The 23,536-nt window shown below is 39.3% G+C and overlaps 1 protein-coding gene across 3 annotated transcripts in view; it reads left to right on the top strand.

The window, feature by feature from the left end:
* The window catches only part of dnah6 (dynein, axonemal, heavy chain 6), a 59,732-nt gene extending 37,351 nt beyond the window's left edge, over positions 1–22,381 (top strand). For 2 of the 3 annotated variants that reach the window (XM_036000632.1, XM_036000633.1), the window contains 29 exons: positions 98–265; positions 451–686; positions 1,914–2,058; positions 2,805–2,921; positions 3,210–3,333; positions 3,586–3,782; positions 4,151–4,354; positions 5,212–5,337; positions 5,431–5,595; positions 6,880–6,947; positions 7,182–7,362; positions 7,571–7,750; positions 7,924–8,157; positions 10,248–10,383; positions 10,608–10,780; positions 11,200–11,390; positions 11,577–11,737; positions 12,153–12,241; positions 13,302–13,448; positions 13,585–13,723; positions 16,024–16,143; positions 16,321–16,442; positions 16,866–16,995; positions 17,699–17,826; positions 18,740–18,925; positions 19,762–19,834; positions 20,059–20,210; positions 21,621–21,843; positions 22,104–22,381. In XM_036000632.1, coding sequence (XP_035856525.1) covers positions 98–265; positions 451–686; positions 1,914–2,058; positions 2,805–2,921; positions 3,210–3,333; positions 3,586–3,782; positions 4,151–4,354; positions 5,212–5,337; positions 5,431–5,595; positions 6,880–6,947; positions 7,182–7,362; positions 7,571–7,750; positions 7,924–8,157; positions 10,248–10,383; positions 10,608–10,780; positions 11,200–11,390; positions 11,577–11,737; positions 12,153–12,241; positions 13,302–13,448; positions 13,585–13,723; positions 16,024–16,143; positions 16,321–16,442; positions 16,866–16,995; positions 17,699–17,826; positions 18,740–18,925; positions 19,762–19,834; positions 20,059–20,210; positions 21,621–21,843; positions 22,104–22,207 — 4,419 coding nt within the window. In that variant the 3' untranslated portion in view covers positions 22,208–22,381. The remainder of the gene's footprint in view (positions 1–97; positions 266–450; positions 687–1,913; positions 2,059–2,804; positions 2,922–3,209; positions 3,334–3,585; positions 3,783–4,150; positions 4,355–5,211; positions 5,338–5,430; positions 5,596–6,879; positions 6,948–7,181; positions 7,363–7,570; positions 7,751–7,923; positions 8,158–10,247; positions 10,384–10,607; positions 10,781–11,199; positions 11,391–11,576; positions 11,738–12,152; positions 12,242–13,301; positions 13,449–13,584; positions 13,724–16,023; positions 16,144–16,320; positions 16,443–16,865; positions 16,996–17,698; positions 17,827–18,739; positions 18,926–19,761; positions 19,835–20,058; positions 20,211–21,620; positions 21,844–22,103) is intronic. The other variant, XM_031293574.2, reaches the window with a different exon arrangement.
* The last annotated feature ends 1,155 nt before the right edge of the window (positions 22,382–23,536 follow it).

Raw genomic sequence — 23,536 nt, 5'->3', positions numbered from 1 at the left:
GCTAGTGGTTTGTAGTAATTGTGAACAATTTCTTTCTTTTGTGATTATTAAGCTTTGTATGCATAATATACCTGTGTGTGGGGATGTTTCTGTATAGGCCAGGGATCGTGTGAAGAATGGTCTGACCAAACTGCTGGAGACCAATGTACTTGTGGATACAATGAAAGTGGACCTGTCCGCTCTGGAGCCAGTGCTGAAACAAAAATCCATTGATGTTGATGCCCTCATGGAGAAACTGGCTGTAGACCAGGAGAGCGCTGACAAGGTGTGTGTGTGTGTGTGTGTGTGTGTGTGTGTGTGTGTGTGTGTGTGTGTGTGAGGTAGTATTACCATAGAGCTTTCAAAGGTGTGTCTGTTGTTTCCTATAAGGTACTGAACAAGCATAATAATGTTCTCCTCATTGCTGGAGTGTATGTGTATGTATATCATACAGAAATATCCCTTCAACAGGTGCGTAAAGTAGTGACAGAGGACGAGGCTTTGGCCAAGGTCAAAGCTGAATACACCCAGGAGATAGCCGCTGATGCCCAGAGGGACCTGGATGAGGCTCTGCCAGCCCTGGAGGGTGCCAACCAGGCCCTTAATTCTCTTGACAAGGCTGACATCTCTGAGATCAAGGTGTTCACCAAACCCCCAGACATGGTCATGACCGTCATGGAGGCTGTCTGCATCCTGCTCAGCTGCAAGTCAGTGTGCTTCTCTCTCACCCTAAAATACAAGACTTTTCTTCCTCAAAGATGTTTTATTAGAGTCTCTCTCTCCCCAGCTTATATTCCATTGTTACTCCCTTCTCAGTTATTATGTCACAGCCTTACATTCTATTTTATAAGGAAATAGAACAAACTTGGGATGGCAGATGCCTTTTCATAGGGCTTTTTCATAATAAATTCATAAAGCGGACAGACCAGACATTCTCTATATGATGTGTGTTTTAGTTGTTCAGCACAATTGATTTAATTTGACACCAATGGTAAATGGTCATCTGAAAACAGTGTCTAATTCTGTCGGATCAAAAGAGGATACTGGTATGCAATCCCAAACTGATGTAAATCTAGGATAAGTGACTGTAAAAAAGAAAGAATACCAAAAATCACCCAATGTCCCAACAAAGATTGATCATGTGTCCTGATCTCATCCCATTGGTCATGATGATCCATCATTGTAATCACAAGCATCACTGTAGCCACCTTCATCATCTTGGCATTTATAATATCTTCAGCATAATTATTATCACCATCATTTTAGTAATTCCAAAAATGACGATCATCATTATAATCACAATCCTCTCTGTTGTTTTGCAGGCACTCTGCCAAATGTTTATATTTTGGGCCTGTTTGTTAAGCCCACATATTTGTAGTCAGCATCCAGAGGGATTACCTTACCATCTCATGACTCAGCATGCATCAATCCCTAAATGTCATCAGTTATTAATCTACTGCATTGCTGCACTCCAATCCAATATCCTATCTACTCTTACTATCTACCACCCGCCACAGACTAGCACTATGTTGAACTCTTACTGACTTAGCACTAGGACATTATATATATATATATATATATATATATATATATATATATATATATATATATATATATATATATGGTATCATGACCTACATTAATTTACATTAGCATGTCCCTTGATTATTTATAAGTAGAATTTCATTCTTATGTGAATGCTAGCAATTGAAAGTTCCAGGCTGGGTTTGCTAACTCCTGCACCATGTACTAAACATGTGTAACAACCTGCCAGACTTAGATTCAGCTAAAAAATCAGCTTCAATCATTTCTTTTAACAGATATATTTTGTCCCCATATGAATTAAGCCACACATGCACACATATTAATTATTATTAGGCATTGTCTTAGGCCCCTTTTTTCATAGCTCCACTAACTTGCCTGTCTTCCTACAGACCGGACTGGCCCAATGCCAAGCAATTACTGGGAGATGCCAATTTCCTCAAGCGTCTGACCGACTACGACAAGGACAATATCAAGTCTCAGATCTTGCAGAAGTTGCAAAAATACATCAACAACCCTGATTTCATACCTGAGAAGGTTTGTTTGGATTTCATGCCAAACACTGATATGTCAGTCAGATTATTTGGAGAAGGGCTCAGAGTAAACAGACTGTGGTGAAATTGGAGTTCAAACACATGAACAACAGCTTTGAATAATAATATAAAATAAATCCAAATTTCACACCTTTCAAAACATACTTACAAAGTGCTTCACAACAGCAAAATAAGAAAACAGAATCCAATAAAATGACAATAGCATAAAAAGATCATTTGAATAAGCATCATTTAAAATACAGTATATATAGTTATGTTGCAATATAAAATAATGCATATACATACATACATACATACATACATACATGCATACATACATACATACATACATATTGTGTAAGTTTGAGAGTTAAATAGAAACTGGAAAATAACTGCTTAAGTTTTGATAATGTGGTTCGAAATTATGGTCATATGGACTAGGGATATATTGATTATATGCCCTGGCCGTTTTTGTTGGCAGTTTGCAGATTATCTGTATCAGCGTTTTATTTGCCTGATAACCGATAAAGTTAATTAAAATTAAAAATTTAATTTTCACTGTTAATGCATATCGCTTCCAAATATCGGTTATTGGTTTTATTAACTACTAATAATCGGTATCGGCCTTGAAGAACCTGTATCTGTTGATCCCTAATATGGACATTGGATACGTAGATTGTGTGAAATATAACACGGTGTGCTTCACTATTTGCTTCTTGGTGTAATTTGTTATTTTGTTGTTGCTGTTAGGTAGAGAAGGTATCTAAATCCTGCAAATCAATGTGCATGTGGGTCAGAGCAATGGATCTTTACTCCAGGGTCCTCAAAGAAGTTGGCCCCAAGAGAGAAAAACTGGCCAAGGCACAGGTCAGTAACACTCAGTAGAGTGCAGTAGGCATTCAGGTTTTTAATATACATGCAATTACAATTTAATGGAATGTGATTTACATACTCTTGCTTTAAATCATAATGATGCCTATTTTGTCAAGTCTACTGCAATCAAAGCATTCTTCCAGTAAACACCAATCCATTCTCTATTTTAACCTGCATACATTGGACCAAATAATGAGAGAAAGAAATTGACTAAATTCTCTAAAATGGTTCATTAATGGTATTTTCCTCCATTCCTTTCTTCCACTATTCCAACCATTGTAGGAGGAGTTGGATACCACTATGGCAACCCTGAGGGAGAAGCAACAACAGCTTCAGGATGTGGAGAACCAGATCAAGGTCCTACAGGATAAGTTTGACAGCAGCATAAATGAAAAAGAGGAGTTGGGTAAGGGGTGTTCCCTTTATATGTAACCTCTTTAAACTTTTCCTAAGTTTTAAACTGCCCCACTGCATATATTATATGAATTAATGTGTGAACATCTGCAAAAAAGTTCTCACTTATATATCTGCTATCCCTTTCAGTATTTAAGGAGTGTATTATTACCCATTGGAATTAAAGAAAAAACGTCTGTCAGCATTTACCTTGCTAATAGTCTTTTTTCCTCTCTCTCTTTCTGACCACTCTCTATCCTTAAAGTTAACACCATGGCTCTGACAGAGGCTCGGTTGGCCAGGGCAGGGAAGCTAACTTCTGCCCTAGGTGATGAGCAAGTACGCTGGGAACAAAGTGTTGCCTTGTTTGAGCAAGAGATCATCAACGTCGTGGGGAATGTGTTCATTGCTGCTGCTTGTGTGGCCTACTATGGAGCGTTCACTTCCCACTATAGACAGCTGGTGGGTACAGTGGGATTAGGTGCTATTCAGAGCTTTTTAGGACTACTCTATGAGCTCACTCTATAGTCTTACACTTTGTTGAAATACAGTACACCCTTTTATGTTGCAGTGTTCATAGGACAGCAAATAAAGCCCAATTGTGTCTCAATATTGTACTTCTGCTTTGAGATGCAATTCCCAGAACAGAATAGATATATGTTAATGGCACTAAACTAATTATGTTTGTACATTATTAAACTGCAGAAGTACATTGTTGAAATCAGTTATAAGAAAGGAGGAACATTATAAAATATGCAAGATACGAAAACCAACCAAAGAAAAAAATGAATGCACTCATACTTGTGAGTGTGTGTGCCCCCTTTCCCCAGCTAATTGACCAGTGGATAATACAGTGCCAGGAACTGAACATCCCCATCAGTTCCAGTTTCAGCCTGATCAACATTCTGGGTGACCCATTTGTTATCCGCCAGTGGAACACGGAAGGTCTGCCTCGTGACGCCGTCTCTACGGAAAACGGGATCCTGGTGACCCAGGGCCGCCGCTGGCCACTTATGATCGACCCACAGGATCAGGTGAATTAGAAACTGGGATTAAGGAAGCATTCATTCAGCATGGATTAATCTGTTGTTCGTTGTGATTAATCAGTTAATCAGTTTCTTATTTGGGGACTTGCATTTTCCAAGTTTCACACATTGTGTCCTGTTACTGTCATGTTATTGTGTATACACTGGGTTGAAAACCCAAGTGAATAATATTCTATTCCATAAATTCCTTGCCTTTCTGGATTGCATGTGTTTTAACACATTAACTAGGTGGCTGCGCTACCAGCGTAAAGGACAAAAAAAAAAAATCTCTCTCAAAATAGAACTTTTTGTCAGACACGATCAAAGTCAGAGACTGGCCCCTGCCCCAGGAAACACACACACACACACACACACACACACACACACACACAGTTCCAAGCTTCCCCACACAGAAAGGGCACAAACCAGCTCACTCAGACTTACAAACACGTAGAGGATAGAATTATTGTCACACCTTCAGTTTTGAGGCCTCCATTCAGCTTACTGTTCCATATCTTCTTGACCACTGACATGTCCAATTTTCTCTCCTGTCATTGTTTAGCTTTCTTTTCTCCTCCATCCCTGTAACTCTGTCTGTTGTCTTTTTTCTGAGTACAGATGCTCTCTTTTACTTTACGTAGACGGAGGAATGCAAATATGGGTATATAAGTTGTTTGTGTAACCTTTCATGTATGACATTGAGCATGATCACATACAGTACTGTGTGTACGTTTTTACTGCTGTGCTACCATTGATATAGTCTCCCTTTATTACATTAAGTGCTGACATTTGTTATTTGTGTTTACAAAATATGTAAACCAGCCATTTGTATCACATTAGATAAAGGTTATTTCTTTCACCCTCAGGCCAACCGATGGATCCGTTCTAAAGAGGCCAAGCATGGTCTAAAGGTGATCAAGCTAACAGACCCAAGCTTTCTCCGTACCCTAGAGAATGCCATACGCATGGGCATGCCTGTACTTCTAGAGGAGGTAGGAACACACTAAAAAACAAAACATAACATTCTTATTACTGATTGGGTATGAATGTTGTCATCCCTACATTTTTGTATTGTGTGTGTATAGTTGAAGGAAACCATAGATCCAGCTCTGGAGCCCATCCTGCTGAAACAGACATTTGTGACTGGTGGACGGACATTGATCCGACTCGGAGACTCAGATATTGACTATGACAAAAACTTCAGGTTCTATATGACCACCAAGATGGCCAACCCACACTACCTACCAGAGGTAATGACAGCACACACACACACACACACACTCCTTTAAATGTCCATATTTGGTTCATCTGGCATCAACAATTGTGCATCAGATGCATTGCCCATTCACTATGGAGTCTTGGATTAGGCGAACACTAACACACCTCTGTCGGTTGCCTTAAAGTGCCCATATTATGAAAAAATCACTTTTTCTGGGATTTGGGGTGTTATTTTGTGTCTCTGGTGCTTCCACACGCATACAAACTTGGGAAAAAACCATCCATGCTGTTTTGAGTGAGATACGGGTTTCTGAATGTGTCCTGCCTTCAGTCTCCGGGTGAGCTGGTCAAAATCGGCAGGGCCGTCTACGTCATCGGCCGAAACATTTGGTGCGTGCTAACCACTTTAGCTAATACCACATCAGCTAGCTGTTTCTCCAACTTCGGTCAGTCCAAGGCATGATTAGCCGGAGACTTCTTCTAAACAAGGGCACACTTCCAACTTTGCGTGGAATACCTGCAGAACAGGGACATGTAAGTAGTTCTATAGTGTTGTAGCAGTGTTTTGCCATTGAGAACGAGGTGGCTAACTGCTAGCAGCGCTAGCTTCTAGCTAGTAGTGCTTACCTAGCTACTGAGCATGTGCGACTCCCAACAAAGATGGAACAGAAGTGAGATGTCTCACTCTGTAGCTAAAACAGAGAGCTCAACACACAGGGTGAAAAGAGGAGCTGCAGCAATGTGCAGTACAACAAATATATGGCGTTTTTTTTTTTTAATTAAACCGTGTAAACCTATTCTGGTACAACCTCAAAATACAATTATGAACCTGAAACATTTTACCACTACAGCAACCAGATATTTATTGGCTTGCAAAAAAAGAACACGTTTTGTGGACCAAGAGAAACAGTATAAGAAAAGAACATTTGTGCTAGTACAATTACTGCTTGGCTTCCTGTAATGGCACTGGCTATGGTCAGTTTGCAGGAATTGTAGAGATGTAGTCGCCTGCCAGCTCGCCGACTATGGCCTTTTATTCAACGCCAGCCCAGGAGAGCAGCAACACCATGTGAATGCAAACTTTTATTCCTGTGTTAGTTCAAAGCAGCAGTGCATCAAGGCAGTAACTTAGACAACATGAACCCAGTGTTGTCTGTAGTCTTTAGATTGATGTGCAATTGTTTTTTAGGACACATGGAATTGTGGCTTTCACTTTGTGTGCGTGTGTGTGTGTGTGTGTGTGTGTGTGTGTGTGTGTGTGTGTGTGTGTGTGTGTGTGTGTGTATGTGTGTGTTTGTGTTCCTGTTGCCCTTCAGGTGTGCATCAAAGTTACAATTATCAACTTCACCGTGACCAGGTCTGGCTTGGAAGACCAACTGCTTAGGTACATACACGCATAGACACAGAAAAAAGAGATTGCATCCTTTCCAAACCACCTGGTCCGCATTTACAACCTTCTATACGACTCTCTGTACCTCAGTAATGACTGTTTGTACTTTGCACTTGACATAATCTCAGACTATTTTTAGCTAGTGATATTTAGGTTTGATTAATTTTCTTTCCCCCACATTCTTTTCTCTACCTTGATCTTTCTGCAACCCCTTTTTCTCTCCCTCAGTGACGTGGTACAACTGGAGAGTCCACATCTGGAGCAACAGAGGAATGAGTTGATTATGCGCATCAACGCTGACCGCAACCAGCTAAAAGCTATCGAAGAGCGCATCCTTAAGCTTCTTTTCACCTCTGAGGGGAATATACTTGACAACGAGGAGCTGGTTCAAACTCTCCAGGAGTCAAAGGTGAATCTTAAATCAGGCACAGGGCATATAGATATTTCCATCATATACAAATCATCATTTCCACTTAACGTTTGGAATTTTACTTGTGTTCTCATATTGTTCTATCCCATTTTCTCCTTTGCTCTACCACATCTCTTCTGTTCTTGTTTTGTTGCTATTCATCTCTTTCTTTTTTTGTCTTTTCCTCTCCGTTTCCACCATTCTTCAGGTGACATCAGAGGCCATCAAGCATCGTCTGGAGGAGGCAGAGGCCACCGAGATAATGATCAACGCTGCAAGGGAGCGATACCGACCAGTGGCCACCCGAGGCTCAGTCTTGTACTTTGTAATCGCCAGTCTCTCTGAGATCGATCCAATGTACCAGTTCTCCCTCAAGTACTTCAAACAGGTACAAGAGAGTAATCAGGCTTCATTTTACAAGCCACTGAGAAATCTTTTCTTTAAGCTTTTGTAAGGAACACTTTATGAAAGACTTCAAGCCCCGATGTAACATAATTATTTTCTTCCTGTTTAAAAATTTGATGTCCCTTTCTTTGTGTTCTTTTCTTTCTCCACCCTCAGCTCTTTAACTCCACCATTGAGACGTCAGAGAAGAGCAGTGTGTTAGAAGAGCGTCTCCAGATCCTGCTGGACCAGATCTTGCTCAACTCCTACATCAATGTGTCCCGTGGCCTCTTCGAGCAGCACAAGCTTATCTACAGCTTCATGTTATGTATAGAGATCATGAGGCAGCGAGGCGAGATTTCTGATGCTGAGTGGCAGCACTTCTTAAAAGGAACTGCCTCTTTGGAAAAGGTGAGGTGGGAAATCAAGTCAAAAATAATTCCCGCTGGTAAATTGCTTGTGTCAGATGATAATCTATCTAATAGGGGGGTGGAGGAGGCCACAATGCATCAGTGGTGTTTATTGATAAAGAAATGTGCAGTGATAGTTTTTAGCTAGTTAAGGCCCAAGCAGTCTGTTGCACCAGATGAACCAGAAGTTTAAGATTACTTTCACATCCAAGCAGTTTGGTCCGGTTTAACCGAACCCGGGAGTGTTTTGTCAGATAGTCCGGTTTGTTTGGGGTGGTGTGAAAGCTCATTCCAACTCTGGTGCGGACCAAACAACCGAACTTTGGTCTGCTTGAAAATGGGGGTGCCCAAATATAGGACGTGAACCGAAAAACAATGCATTTACTAGACTGAAATTTCAACCTTTCACACAATTTACCGAGTTGATAATTTTTATCAAATCCATAAGTTATCGCCCTGTTTCTGCAGAACTATAGGTGTAAAAGTGTCCTTAGTGTAAAGTCAACTGCTGTGTTGTAACTGGTTAGTTTTACACTTAACCCATCACTTTGTTCAGTTGCACCATCTCTACTTGCACTATTACTATAGCCAGAACCAAGTCAAATGGTTGTTGCAGAGAGTGACATTTCTACCAGGAGAAAATGACACGAGTAACAGAAAGTAAGAGAATTACAACTGACTGTTAAAAAAAAGAATACAGTGTAGACTATCATGTGTGACCTGGTGCCACAGGCTTCAGAGATATTTAGAAAAACAATGGCTGAACTACAGCATTTTGAATATACCAGAATGCCTAACTGTCAATAAGGAGATTGGACCACAGAAGCCAGAACTAGCTGAGGTTTAACTATGAGGTTTATTGTCTAGGAATAGAGATGCAACATCCTATGTTTAACTGTGGCATAAGCTCTAAATAAATAAAAAATAAAAAATAAAAACATTGGGCTTTCAGGTATTCTTATAATTGGATGAAAAATAGAAAAAAATCTTACAGTTTTTTTGGCTGGATCCTCTTAACTGCAGATAAACAAGGTGCCATTTTATTTTCACTTTCAAAATCCCCCCAGGGTGGCCTGTAAGCAGTATCTCTCCCCCTCTTACGTTGGAATTGAGTTGATTGAAAAAAGAGCTTTGTCACAAAGTGGCAGTCTCTCTGTCCTGGCCAGCTTATTGCTGAGAAACTACTGAGACTGATGGGAACACACACACACACACAGTAAGAGAGAGACAAAAGAATCAGAAAATCTCTAGAGAGGTTGACAAAAAAAAAATCTTTCTGTTGAAGAGAGATAAGAAAGGGAGAGTATCTCTGTTTCTCAGCTGTCTATACAACCTGTATGTTGCATGCTAATAGGTCTTGAACAATCAACAAATAAGCCTTAGTACCTCAAGTCAGGCATGACACCTTCAGAGGTGCTAAATAAGGTCATCTGAACTAAGAGTCCAACAGACCGCAGAATAGTGCATTGGCATTTCAATGGTTTTCATTGAAAATCTCTTTCTCCCTATATATTTCTCTATATTTGTTATCTTCCTTCTCAACCCCCAGTGGGTCAGAAGGGTGTGCAGCTGAAGCGCCATTGGTTTAGGCATTTAAGAAGGTAAAAGTTAGTGCATAGCAATGAATAAAAGGCGTTTTGAGATTAAGCTAGATTTAGACGCTTTTAAGCCCACAATACAGATCAGTCAGTGCCACCCAGGGGTATATTTCTGTGTTCATCCACCGTTTGGCTCTCATTTATATGGCATTACTTGGGCTGGAGGTGCTGGCTGTCAGCCGTCGTGATCCTCATGCTAATGCTGTCATTCCTTTCCTCTCCTTCACCTCTGTCTCCTGTCTTTTGCATCACAGCTTCAATACATCCATCATCAGTGCTTTTCTTGCTGATTTTAAAAGCTTTTTAAATCACTGTTTCTTATCTGCTACGTTTATGTGCCTTAGATGTTCTGAAGCATCCTCTCTTTCCACTTTTATTAATCCTTTAATTCTTCTTTACTGCCTCTCTAGTCAAGGACAGTCCTCTATTTCCTTCCCATCTCCTTCCTTTGTGGTTGTATAATTGTCTCATTTTCTATTTCTCCTTCTCCTAGGACTATGCAGAACGGCCAGATGTGCCATGGCTAAGTGATTTTTACTGGCAGACATGTTGTGAGCTGGAGGACACACTACCCTGCTTCAAGGACATCTCCAAGGAAATCACCAGAACCCATATCCACATCGAGCTAGGTAACCCAACCCAAATGTTATCCTGGCTGATAAGGTAAGAATCAGCATAGTTAGTGCATCTTGTTTCGGCTTAATATAATGTATAAAAACTAGAATGCTTGACCTACAAAACATACTTTTTCACTCTCAGGCTTTTATTTTATCATTCTTCTACCATCTTCTACCACATTGTGATTTGTGTAGAACATTTGTGTAGCATTAAATGGCAGTCGCCTCTCCTTTAGGACAACTTCAAGCATCTATTAATCCAGAGAACTGGGAAGGCTATGTGTCAGAGTTGCCTCCTCTTGAGGAGTCCAAAGAGGTGAAGCAGCAGAGCGGGATCAGAGGCTACTGGAATGAGAGGCTGGGGGCCTTCCAGAAGCTAGTCCTAATCAAGAGCTTCCTTGAAGAAAAAGTGAGCTAAGATGAAGTCTGAAGGAACGATTTTTTTTCTCTGGCCACTTGTGTGCAGTAGAAACAAGTTGTACATGTCAATTAACATTTGTTGTCCATGTCATTTTATCCAGCAAATATTTGGCTAATTACACTAATTTATAACTATGCTGGCCTGCAGCCCTCAGCTTGACAATGCCAAAACATTATATTGTCCTTTGCATTCCCATGGAGAACCAGACATGCCAGCAACTGGATTTAAACAAAATCCTTCCATTCTCGTCAGTGATGTCCAGTCCAGTGTTAATTAAAACATCCTGATTACCTATTTCAATTTATTTCTATTTATGTCCCCATAATGTCACTTTCCTTGGTTATAAAATCTGTCAAAATGTAGTTTTATGTCCACCCTCTGATTTACTTCCTCACCCTCTTGTCCAGGTGGTGTTTGCAGCAACAGAGTTTGTGATTGTCAGCCTAGGGAAGCAGTTTGTGGAGAACCCTCCGGTAGACCTGGCAAACCTCTACAATGATATGTCCCCTTCCACACCACTGGTCTTCATTCTCAGCACAGGATCTGACCCCATGGGGGCCTTCCAGCGCTTCGCAAAAGAGAGAGGTTGTCTTGACAGGTAAAAAACAAAGACAGATGATATAAGGTTGGGGTGTTATCACAGAATAGAGATGAAAATATAAAGGGCAACATACAGCAACCTTGATTGGTAGAGAGAAGAGGAGTTTGCTGTGATGATCAGTGAATATAGGTGTTGACATACAGTATAATCACAGGGGTATTTCCAACTTTCTCTGTCTGTCAGAGTTGAGTCCATCTCATTGGGTCAAGGCCAGGGGCCGATAGCAGAGAAGATGATCCGTGCAGCACTGAAGAGTGGAAAATGGGTCTTTCTGCAGAACTGTCATCTGGCTGTGTCCTGGATGTTAGCCATGGAGGAGCTCATCAAGACCTTCACTGATCCTGGTATTACCACATTGAAACAACATCGAAACACTTCCATGTGACTATACACATGATTACAGAAGGGTAGAGCATCCTGACACCTATTAAATATGTGGCTACGGTCCCATTCATGATTACATTTCAGACTGTTGCTCCTGTCCAATGCATGGTGGCTGAGAAACCTGCTCACTGCAACTTGGAAGAAAAATGCCAAGTGAAAACAGAAAACGCACTGTAATATGCACACAACATAACAGACCTTCCAGGGACACAAATGACTAAATGACTGCTGTTTTTATGGTTGTTTCCTTGGTTTTTCACAGCATCAGCATCAGTGAAAAATACTTTTTTTTCTGTGTAGTCAGAGCCACATTCATTAAATTGTTTTTTCTTTTGTTAATGGCTGTGAATAATATTCCCTTCTGTTCCTGTGCAGAAACATCAATCGATGAGAACTTCCGTTTGTTTCTCAGTTCCATGCCTACCAAAGTATTTCCTGTTACAGTGCTTCAGAACTCTGTCAAGGTAAACACACACACACACACACACACACACACACACACACACACACACACACACACACACATTCGCACTCTCTCACACTCTCACAATTCACACCCACATGCTTTGAAAGCAAATATTCTAAAGACAAATACTGAGTTTAATGTCTACGACTTATTTGGGAAATCGCAGTTGATACTGCACATATTGCATCTGTACAAAAGACTATTAATAATTAATTTTAATACAATTTTGTATTCTAGAGATAGGTTGAAGAAAGCGTATTAATTACAAAGAAGAACTTGAAGGTTTTATTCTTAAGCATTAGATAATGGCAATGTAGTTGTGTCTGCTGGGATACGGGATGTAAGTAAAAGGCTAAATGGATTTGATTTGCATTCTTTTTAATAGAAAGTTACGTGACGTCTTGCATGCTTTGTAATTTGTTGAACAAAAGGCAGAACCGATGCCATCACCTTAAAAGGAAGTGTCACAACATTGGTAGTAGTAAAATCAGCCCAAAAGGAAAGGATTTTTTTAAGTGCATGCTTTTTATTCCATGGGCTATGTAGGTCAAACTGACTTGACCCAAAATGTGATCCATTCATTCATTGATCCATGATTGCTTTTCATTTTGTAGATGCTGCTGTGAAATGATGAGCGCTTATTTAACAAATTTTTAGATACTCTCAATAATTAGCAACACATTTTTAAATCACTTCATAGTATACATTGTCTGTAACCTTTGATATTATCGATTAAATATTCGTGAACTGCTTTGAAATCTTAACTGTACTCCGATTAATAAGCTGCTTCAATATAATACATGTCCATTGATTATCTAGCTTTCTGGGTTAGCAACAAAAGATATCTGATGAGTGGGATTTATACACAAGTTTCCGTGAGGGAGTACTGCATGATAGCTACAGGTGTCATAACTAGGCTTACTAACTGCCTGCACAACAAGGGAAATTAGGTTGACCCCAGCATGGCCCCAGAATGTTTGGCAGTCTGAGAAGAACTCACTGTGGTCTTCTTTATAGCAGCCATTGAGCCATGTGTGCTTCTGTGTTGTTGTTGCCAGGTGACTAATGAGCCTCCTAAAGGCTTGCGAGCCAACATACGACGGGCCTTCACCGAGATCTCCAGCAATTTCTTTGAAGACCACATTCTGGGACGTGAGTGGAGGAAGATCGTCTTTGGAATGTGCTTTTTCCATGCAATCATCCAGGTTACATACTTTCTCACACACCTCACACATACTTGACCCTTACTGCATTTGTGTGCCTGAGCCTTTTGCATGCTGTTGTATGTGCCTGTCCTTCTACGCATCTTGTTATTTGTGTCTGGTTTTGCACGTGTCTTAGGAGCGGAAGAAATTTGGTCCTTTGGGCTGGAACATCCGCTATGAGTTTAACGACAGTGACAGGGAGTGTGCTCTGCTCAACCTCAACCTCTACTGCAGAGAGGGCACCATCCCTTGGGATGCTCTCATCTACATCACTGGTAGGGAAGCCTACACACAGGGATACGTGTGTATTTGCATGCAGGTCTATCTAAATTTGTAAAGACATAGATACAGCACAAGTTGATTGTTTTTTTAGAGAATAGTGCTCCAGTCACATTTTCTATTTACTAGTGCAGTCCCCATTTTGAGCATGTGCCCCTTTGGAACAGGCAGATTGCTTAGCCTGTTCCGAACGGGCCCAGCTATGAGAACCACTCATCCGATCGACTTCACACTTGACACTGAACTCCCTAGGGTCCATAGCAATACACCTGCCAAGTGGGAAGTCGATTAGATGAACGATTCTTGAAATATGTGAAGGACATTCATACATACATGCATACATAAACAGACAGACAGATAGACAGACATATATCCCTTCCTTTATAGTGAAATAATGGATGCTTTAGCACCACCTATTAGCCAAATAGCATTTGTCATGGCCACTCAGACATAATATCTCCACCAAATGTGGTTGCAATAGCACGAAATGAAAAGAACAGATGTTCCCTTGCACAACAAAGTTATTTTTCTGTCAAACACAGCAGATAAAGAAATCCAAATGTTATGGCTATGAAGTACACACATATAACACAATACAATTCAACAGCTCAACAAACTACATCCTCCAAATTGACCTAAAAGTTTAATCAACACCTCTAAAACAGTTTTAACAAAACTAAATTTTATAATCTTAATGAAGGAATATAATGCAGGGCTGTTGTATTAGACTGCATTTATTTTAGCTAAGTGTACCCACAAAACTGGCAACTGAGTTCATTTAATGAATTAAATTGTAGCACTTGTGTCTTGCATTTGTAACAGTTTTGTTATAACCATATTGTAGCTAGGCCCATTACATAATTGTCAAATTGTCAATGTGTTTACGTAATTGCGGTTTCTTTGTTTAACCGCAATTAATTGCTAACATAGGGGTATGACTGTTGATGGTAATTGTTGATTTTGTTTAGATGTGCCAAAATCGTAACTATATAAGTAATTATTGGTCGGACTGTTAAGCTAAAGCTATGCTAGTTTTTGGCACTTGACTCTATACACAGTCATAGGGGGAAAAATGAAAAGGGAGGATACAGTTTGAAAAAAAAAAAAGTATGATAATAAAGAGGCGTTATTTACTTTATAGGCTGTGTATTTGTGTTGGGTCACATAACAGTGATATAACCAAAAGATGTATTTTGGAATTCATTCCAAACTTTAATTTGTTTAAAAAAAAGTAATAAATAAATAAATTTGATTTAACTTGACTGAAAGAGACAATTATATCGTTAATCACAATTATTTCTGAGACTTTCTTGAGGTAATTTTACATCAAAATTTGGAATTGTTACAGCTCTAATTGTAGCAGGCTTTATAGTTTAAACTTTTTTGTCAGAGTAGTTTTTTTCTATTTTAGTTTTGTTTGATAATACATTTTCAAATATGAAACTGATTTTTTTTTCATGTTTTATTGTCTCACAAATGGACACAAATGAAATTTTAATTTAATTATGTTGATCTAATATTGTCTGTCCTGGACTTCCATAACAAAGTTATTATAAAGAAGAGGGAGTGATTCCTTTCATTAACAATACTTATCATATCTCTAAATCATTAATTTATTTCCCTTACCTGGTTTTCAATTACACCTTTAAATTATTATGTGCTGCGTTCAGTCTCAGTGGAGCGCAGCACCACGCCGGCATCAAATTGATGTCTCTCATTGTTGTTATCACACTACTGTGTTATTAGTTTAACCCTTAATTCTAACAGTCCTTGAGGAAACATATTTGGACTCAAACCAAGCATGATATTGCCTTTCCTCTTTTGAAGTTTCTCTCTTCTTTTGCAAAAAGAAGTCACAGTTGTACCATGCCTGCAGCTTACTAAAGGCTTCAGCAGAGATTTGTCTGATTGTTCACTCCCTTCCTAATTGTCTTACATACTGTAACAGTGTGGTAACAGAAAGAATGGATTTTAAATGTTGAATTTGTTAGTGTTGAATATAATTTAAATTCCATCTTACTTTTGATTAGGCAATATTTACCCTCCAGCTATGGCTGTCTCTTTCTAATCCCTTCCCTCTTGTTTATCTTTTCCTACTAGCCTTTATGTGCTGAAAAGTCAATCTAAGTCTCTGTAAAAGTATCTGTATTTCTCTCCCCCATTCTCTTTCCTACACAATGTGTGACACAGTGAGATGTCTGTGTGTAGCACACAGACTGTATGATGTAGCTACATACAGTATGTAGTCTTTATGTCTTTTTATATTGATCCTTGGTCTTTGTGTGTGTCTCCCTAGGTGAGATCACATATGGAGGCAGAGTGACGGATGCCTGGGACCAACGCTGCCTCAGGACAGTCCTCAAAGGCTTTTTCTCACCTAAAACCCTGGAGCCTGCCTACACCTTTTCCTCCTCAGGTATCTCAAATTCTCTTCTTCTCTCTATTTGTATATATACAGGGATCGTAACAGGAACAATTTACAATATGATGAAATTTAAGTATGTGTGTTTTTGTAAAGTCCATTTGTCTCCGTTCATGCTCACATGCTGTATATTTTCTGTGGTTTCATGGTTTTCTCACTTATGTGTTTAAGGCATCTACTATGCCCCAGAGGCAGATGAACTAGAGCAATATAAGAAATATATTGAGAGCCTTCCAATTATAGACGATCCCGAGGTCTTTGGCATGCATGAGAATGCCAACCTGGCCTTCCAGGTGAGGACCAATAGTAGTATTTTACAGAAAATACAGATCTGCATCTCTCTCATATGAGCAGATGTTGTAAACTAGTTGACTTATTATTTGTTTTCATTTTGTTTGTTTTGTAGAAGGGTAAATTGTTTAATAGCACATTTTAACTAAATTCTTTATGAGAACTATTCATGATTTAAAATGTAGCTGCTCATCCAGTTTAATGCCAGTTAAAAAAGCATTTCTATTCAGTGTGAGAGTGCAACTTTGAAATATCAATAACCCAGGACGCTACTCTGTGTGTGTGTGTGTGTGTGTGTGTGTGTGTGTGTGTGTGTGTGTGTGTGTGTGTGTGTGTGTGTGTGTGTGTGTGTGCGTGCGTGCGTGCGTGCGTGCGTGTGTGTGTGTGTGTGTGTATGTGTGTGTATTATGTGTTTGCCTCTACAGCGCCAAGAAACCATGACTCTAATCAGCACCATACTGGATGTAAACCCTCGCTCATCAGCCAGTCATGGAGCTAAGAGTAATGATGAAATAGTCTGTGAGCTCGCTGAATCCATCTTAGCCAAGCTACCTGGTAAACGCGCACACACACATACACACACACACACACACACACACACACACACACACACACACACACACACACACACACACACACACACACACAGATACACAGATACACATGCAATTACCTAAATGTATTTGTGTCATTACTGAGAATGTGTATTAGAGCCTGACCGATATTAGGCATTTTCCAAACTCTTTCCAAATCGGTATGGGCATTTATAATGGCCGTTAAATGAATATTTAAAAAATAAAATAAAAACGGACGAAACACACTTCAACCATGTTCTGAGGGTTGGCGTTGCATAGTTTGTCCACCAGAGGGCGCTCTGTTGTGACAATAAAACAAACAAGTTTATTTTTAAACTGCATTATCATATTATTTTAGTGAGTACTCATAAATAACTACAAATAACTAATGTTAGGGAAATCTGTTTATGTTATGCATTTCTGGATTTTTTAAAAAAATATATATTGCCTGATATATCGGAATATCGGATTTTTAAATCACCAAATATTTGTATCGATATCGGTCTTAAAAATCCTTTATTGGTCGGGCTCTAATGTGTATCATCATAAACTAAATTTGTAACTCAGTGATTTCCATTTCCATCTTGTATATGTATGTATATATATATATATATATATATGTCTACCTGTCTTTGTGTCTGTGTTAATGGTTTGTCTCCCTGCTTGTCTACCTGCCTGTGCAGAGCGTCTGGACATGGATGAAGCGGTGGAATCTCTGTTTGTCCAAGACAAAAACGGACGCTTTAACTCCCTGACAACCGTGTTGGGCCAAGAGACAGACCGATTTAACAACCTGCTGAGAGTGCTAAGGGTGACACACATAGCTAGCATAGCTAAAGTTGTATTTCCTGTCGCTATTGATATTAGCAAACACTGCTTAAGGAACCGTGTTGGGCAAGTTACTTCCAAAATGTAATACATTATTGATTACTAGTTACTGTCATTTGAGAGTAATTAGTTATATTACAATATTACTGTCTCTGAATTGTAATGCTTTACACTACTTTTGCGTTACTTTTGAGTTACTTTAACCAAAATAAAAGTGGAAGTTTGTCTTGGCAGGTAGCTTGTGAATTTCACCACCAGATCAACAAAGTCTCCTCTTTATCCACTTTAATACATCATAATTTATTCATATTATTTTGTATTATTAATCTGAAGCTGCAAAGTAACTAAAGCTATAACATAAATAGTTAAGTAAAACAACAATAGCCTACTTGACTCTGAATTGTGGTGGACAGAAGTAGCCTAATAAGTAGGAGAAAATGAAAATACTCAATTAAAATGCGTTGTTACTCGGGTTACTGAGATTGTAACGAGAACAATATTACCGAAATTGAATTAGTAATGCGTTTTATTACTGTGTTACAGCAAAAAGGAATACATTACTGTAATTGCATTACTTTTCTAACACGTTACTCCCAACACTCTTAAGGAATTATACTTGGACATCTTTGGCGAAATGACCTAAGAAAAAACAAAAATCCACAAAAACAAATAAAAAAGATGGGATAACATTTCATGTAATAATAGAGAAAAAAATTATTAATTCATTGATTGGTTCATTGATTAAAAAAAGGTGATGAGTTATGTTGAATGAGCATGTAATAAAACATATTAGATATATAAAAAATAATTATTTTATTTTATTTGTAATAATTTAATAATTTTCATTTTCCTTTTAACTGCCTCATTTTGATGTATGATTTTTCTGTGCTTCCCAGACGTCTCTTATCACTCTGCAGAAGGCAATAGCAGGTCTGGTGGTGATGTCAGAAGAAATGGACTGCATATACACAAGCTTCATGAACAACCAGGTTCCCACGCACTGGGCGAACTCTGCCTACCCTTCTCTCAAACCCCTGGCCTCCTGGGTCAGAGACCTTGCCCTCAGGACCTCCTTTATCCAGGTTTGGAAGAAAAAGGGAAACAAATACTGACACACAAACACACGTATTGGTGTGCTTACTTGCTTACGTTGAGTTGTATTTGTATTTTGTTTAAAATATTTTGTCTTAATAAAGTTAACGTAAAAGCGTATAAATGAATCAGAGATTAGTGAAAACATGGGGGAAAATATGATAATAGGACTCACTTCCGTCTTCTGGCTCAAGTCTCTGGATCACTGACTCTCGCACACACTGACACGACTCAAATCTCATGACGCACTTTGTTTTTGTGTGTGTGGTGTGTGTGTGTGTGTGTGTGTGTGTTTACCTTGACAGAGTTCTGAAGCACTGTAACCAGAAATAATTTGGTAGGCATGAAACTGAGAAACAAATGGAAGTGCTCTCATCAAGTTGAAAACACTAATAACATGTTGCATTCTTCCCTGAGGCACAGACCATCTCTCTCTCTCTCTCTGTACACCCTCTTTTAGCATTTGGTTCATCTCCTCTGACTTGAGCTGTTCTTCCATGAGACTGGTCTGAACATGAGTGTTGCACAATCACTAAAAATTCACTCACACACACACACACACACAAAGCGGACAAAGGGGGGAGAGTTGCATTAGTTTATTATGAGATGGGTAGCCGCTGAGTCAGAGTGCAAATGTTCACTACCTGAAAAGAGAGAATCCACCTCAATGCCAGTCACAAGTTGAGCCACTGTCAGACCCCATAAGTAACATGATGCCTGTAATGCACCATGGCTTGTTAAACATTGAACACAACACATTAAAAAGTTATTTATAGATGCACAAATTCTAATTACATTTTGTCCCTTTCTCTCTCTGTCTTGTTAGGCTTGGATCACACGTGGTCCGCCCAAATCTTTCTGGATCTCAGGATTCTTCTTCCCTCAAGGCTTTCTTACTGGTAAAACACTGCTGCAACAACGTATACTCAATGTGGTCATTGAACCATAGCAGTAAGGGAAATTGCAAAGCTACTGGAATAGCTCTTACTCCAACTATTCTTTTAATTATACGTAAAAAATAATGTGATTAGCTTTTAACTGCACTATTTACATGCTTTAGATCTTGCAAAAAGAACCTGATGAAATGTATCTTTCATGTTTTCCTCTGTCTGCTGGCCTGTAGGGGTGCTTCAGAATCATGCCAGGCACTACAATTTGCCCATTGATGAGCTCAACTTCCGCTTCAACATGGTGCCGTTGTACAGAGACCAGGTAGCAGTCTGTAAGGCTCTACTCAGTCTCCCTAACAACACTAAACTGGACATGGATGATGATGTACGTGAAAGGAGGGGGGGTGTGGTTGATAAGTGATGTTTAAGGATTCTGATAAATCCTGTAGGTTCCAGTTGTCCTTCTATCCTTATTTCAAACACTTGTTGCATGCCATTCCCCATGTTGCTCTCGCCTCATTTCCTCTCATTACTTTAAGTGGTGGCTGTCTATAGCATTAAATGCCCCCCTCCCCCAAACAAAAAAAAACTATTATTAAGTATAAGTATTATTTGCTTGAGGTTTCACTGCAGACACACAGCTCAGCTAAAGTTTGCACATTTCCTAAAGTTCACTCCCCTCAAATTCTCTTAGCAGAATTTACAATTTCTGTTGTTTTTGTCTCCATCAACATACTCACCCATATTTGTTCTCAGCTTAAATTGAGATTTGTTTAATTATGCTTACATAAACACATGTTTTTTTTTGTCATCAACCAGCGGAGACCCCAAAGAGGCTAAACTAGACTAGAAGTCACAGTGTTATGACGCCTCATATCATTGGGGAACAACACATGCACAGTAATATCTTGTCTACACTTGCCGAAAGGCTCAGGAGCTGGCACACGATCATAGAACATGGGGGTGATAGATTTGTTTCACTGAAGCGTCCGAAGTTTGCCTTGGGTCTGAATATATTTTATACGAAAAATAAATATATGTATATCGGCTGCCATCCATTTGATCATACCCAGAAGTTATTTTCTGCGCACCCAAAGAGCACCTGATCAGACACCATCCCTTTATTTTTAGCGCTGTCTGCTGTAACCATCCAACATCACAGCTCCCGTCATCGCGCATGTGTCATACTCCATAGCCCCCATGGGATCAGGGGCCATGTCTCAACCTTCATTTAATAGTGAACGAAAAAAGTGGCAGGGTATACTTTTAACCACCGATGCTCATAGAAGGGAATAAAGTTCACCGGGAGGAGAAAGAGTTGTGAAAAAAAAGTCCTAAAAAACATATCCAGGCACCTCAGGATGTCTGAGGAAGGCTCAAGCCAACACACGTTGGTGTACTTTTAAATGTCTTGCCAAATATATTAAAGGTCTTTTATTTTTTGTAACCAACCTTGACTTCATTTAATAGCTGTGGGAGACCCGAGGAAGTCACTGCACCCAGCAAAGAAATAGTCCAGCACAAAGCTCCACTTTTTTGTACGAATAATACAAATCAAATCCTTAATAAATTGCTGTATAAAGGCAAAAACAACATTATGTTTGTGTTGGTAACCCAGCTTCTAAAGGGATAAGTGATGGTCAGAGCAACGGTGAATGTCAAAGCTTACTGTGCTCCATTACCACGTGCATTTAATGTGAAAATACAAGAGGCAGCAATGCATTAAAAAGAGCGAATTGATAACTGTCTATATCTTTCACTCTCCACTGCTCCAACTCATTTGTGGACGCAACAGTTACCAGAGCCCAAGGATGGTGTGCTCGTGCACGGCTTGTTCATGGATTCCAGTCGCTGGGACGATGACAACATGGTGATTGAGGATGCGTTACCTCGAGTGATGAACGCCATGCTGCCGGTGGTGCACTTTGAGCCACAGCAGAACTATGTGCCTGAGCCTGACCTCTACCATGCTCCTCTGTACAAGACATCAGCCAGAGCTGGAACTCTGTCCACCACAGGTACTTACTGGTTTAGATTGCAATTTATATTTTTACATTTTAATGCATTTAGCTGACACATTTGATACTGAATGAGCAGGCAGGGGTTAATTGTTTTGCTCAAGGGCACTTAAGCATGGACGTATAACTTCTTAGTTACTTACTAGTTGTTTGGGGGATTTTTTGATGTCTAGAACAATCTCTTTCACCATTAGGCAATGTAATGGATAGCTAATTTGATTTGACGTTTTCCCTCACCTTTCATTTCTGTCTCACTCCAGGTCACTCTACTAATTTTGTTGTGACAGTAATGATTCCCTCCAATCGACCCAGCGACTATTGGATATCAAAAGCCTCTGCTCTGCTGTGCCAGTTGGATGATTAAGTTTTTATTCAAGGAGAAAAAGCAATTTAAAATGTGACCGAAACATACATCTCTATGCACAACTTTGAATTACGTTTAAGCTTTTGTGGAATTATTTATAAAGATTTTCACAGATATGATTTCTGCTGAAAGTGCATCTACTTCACATGCAGTGTAATAAACACTTCTGAGCTAGCCCTGACTGATCTATATGCTTCTTTCCTACACTTATGTTTATCCGCAGACATTAATATCAGTTATATGCAGCAACATAGTCCTATGCTGTTGAGACTGGATGAGAGCGGTGCAGTACATCCAGATCTTTGAAGATGAGACATTTGCTGTAAGCACCATATACTAGACTCCCATACTGAAAAGCTCCATTCACGGTGTGCGGTAAGTCATTGGATGAATGTGCTTATTGAAATTTACAGTACACATGTAGCCTCAGGGACAAAAAAGATGGAGGGATGGACAGCGGAATAGATAGAGTAGATGGATGAACGTAGATGTGTGAACACATTGATGTTAATGGTTCTCAAATGTGAAATGAAAAAAAAAATAGGGGAATTGCTAAAAGGGATGACTTGAGACAGTAGGAGTGATGATCATCAAATGATGAAATGTTTCCGCCAAAACCCCCACACACATCAGCCTATTTGTGTCACTTAGGGCATGCAGTGCAAACACATAAAATATGGCTTTTCAAACACATTAAGTACACCCACTGCAGTACTGGGGCAGGGTGCAAACCCACTCAATCTCTGTCTATGTCACACACACTGCCTCCTCCACGCCTTACTGCTCCAGTAACGCCAAGCAGGAATGGACATATATAAACTCTATTTAACATCAACCTGGGAAGAGCAGCATAAAAAAAATAAACGTATGATGCTGTAGAGGGAAAGACAGCTTTAAAAGCATCAATTCAGATGATATATATATATATATATATATATATATATATATATATACCTGACTGTAAATTGCAGTATTTGCTTTTTTCTGTTTTCTGAGTTTCAATTAACAAAATGCTTTACACAAAATGCTGTATTACTAATTCTACCCTCAAAAGCACACACAATTCATTACTGTAATTAATTACACAAATGTATTACTGTATTGATCATATTAGGAACAGCATGATTCAGTAAGTGTATCAGAGCCTCACAACATATTTACTTGTTTCAGTGGATTTTACTCATGGTTGAAATATTAAATAGAATATCAAATAATGGTGTTAAACAATAACTATTTCTCACAAAAAATGTACGCAGTGGTCATTTTCTTAAGGTGATACTTAGCACAAGACAACTATTATTTGAAATGATGTAGAGTAAGAATGGTCTT

Source organism: Sander lucioperca, chromosome 4 (genome assembly GCF_008315115.2).
Source record: "Sander lucioperca isolate FBNREF2018 chromosome 4, SLUC_FBN_1.2, whole genome shotgun sequence".
Lineage (NCBI taxonomy): Eukaryota > Metazoa > Chordata > Actinopteri > Perciformes > Percidae > Sander > Sander lucioperca.
The sequence above is the reverse complement of the archived record's forward strand: the minus strand, read 5'-3'. Positions and strand labels throughout refer to the sequence as shown.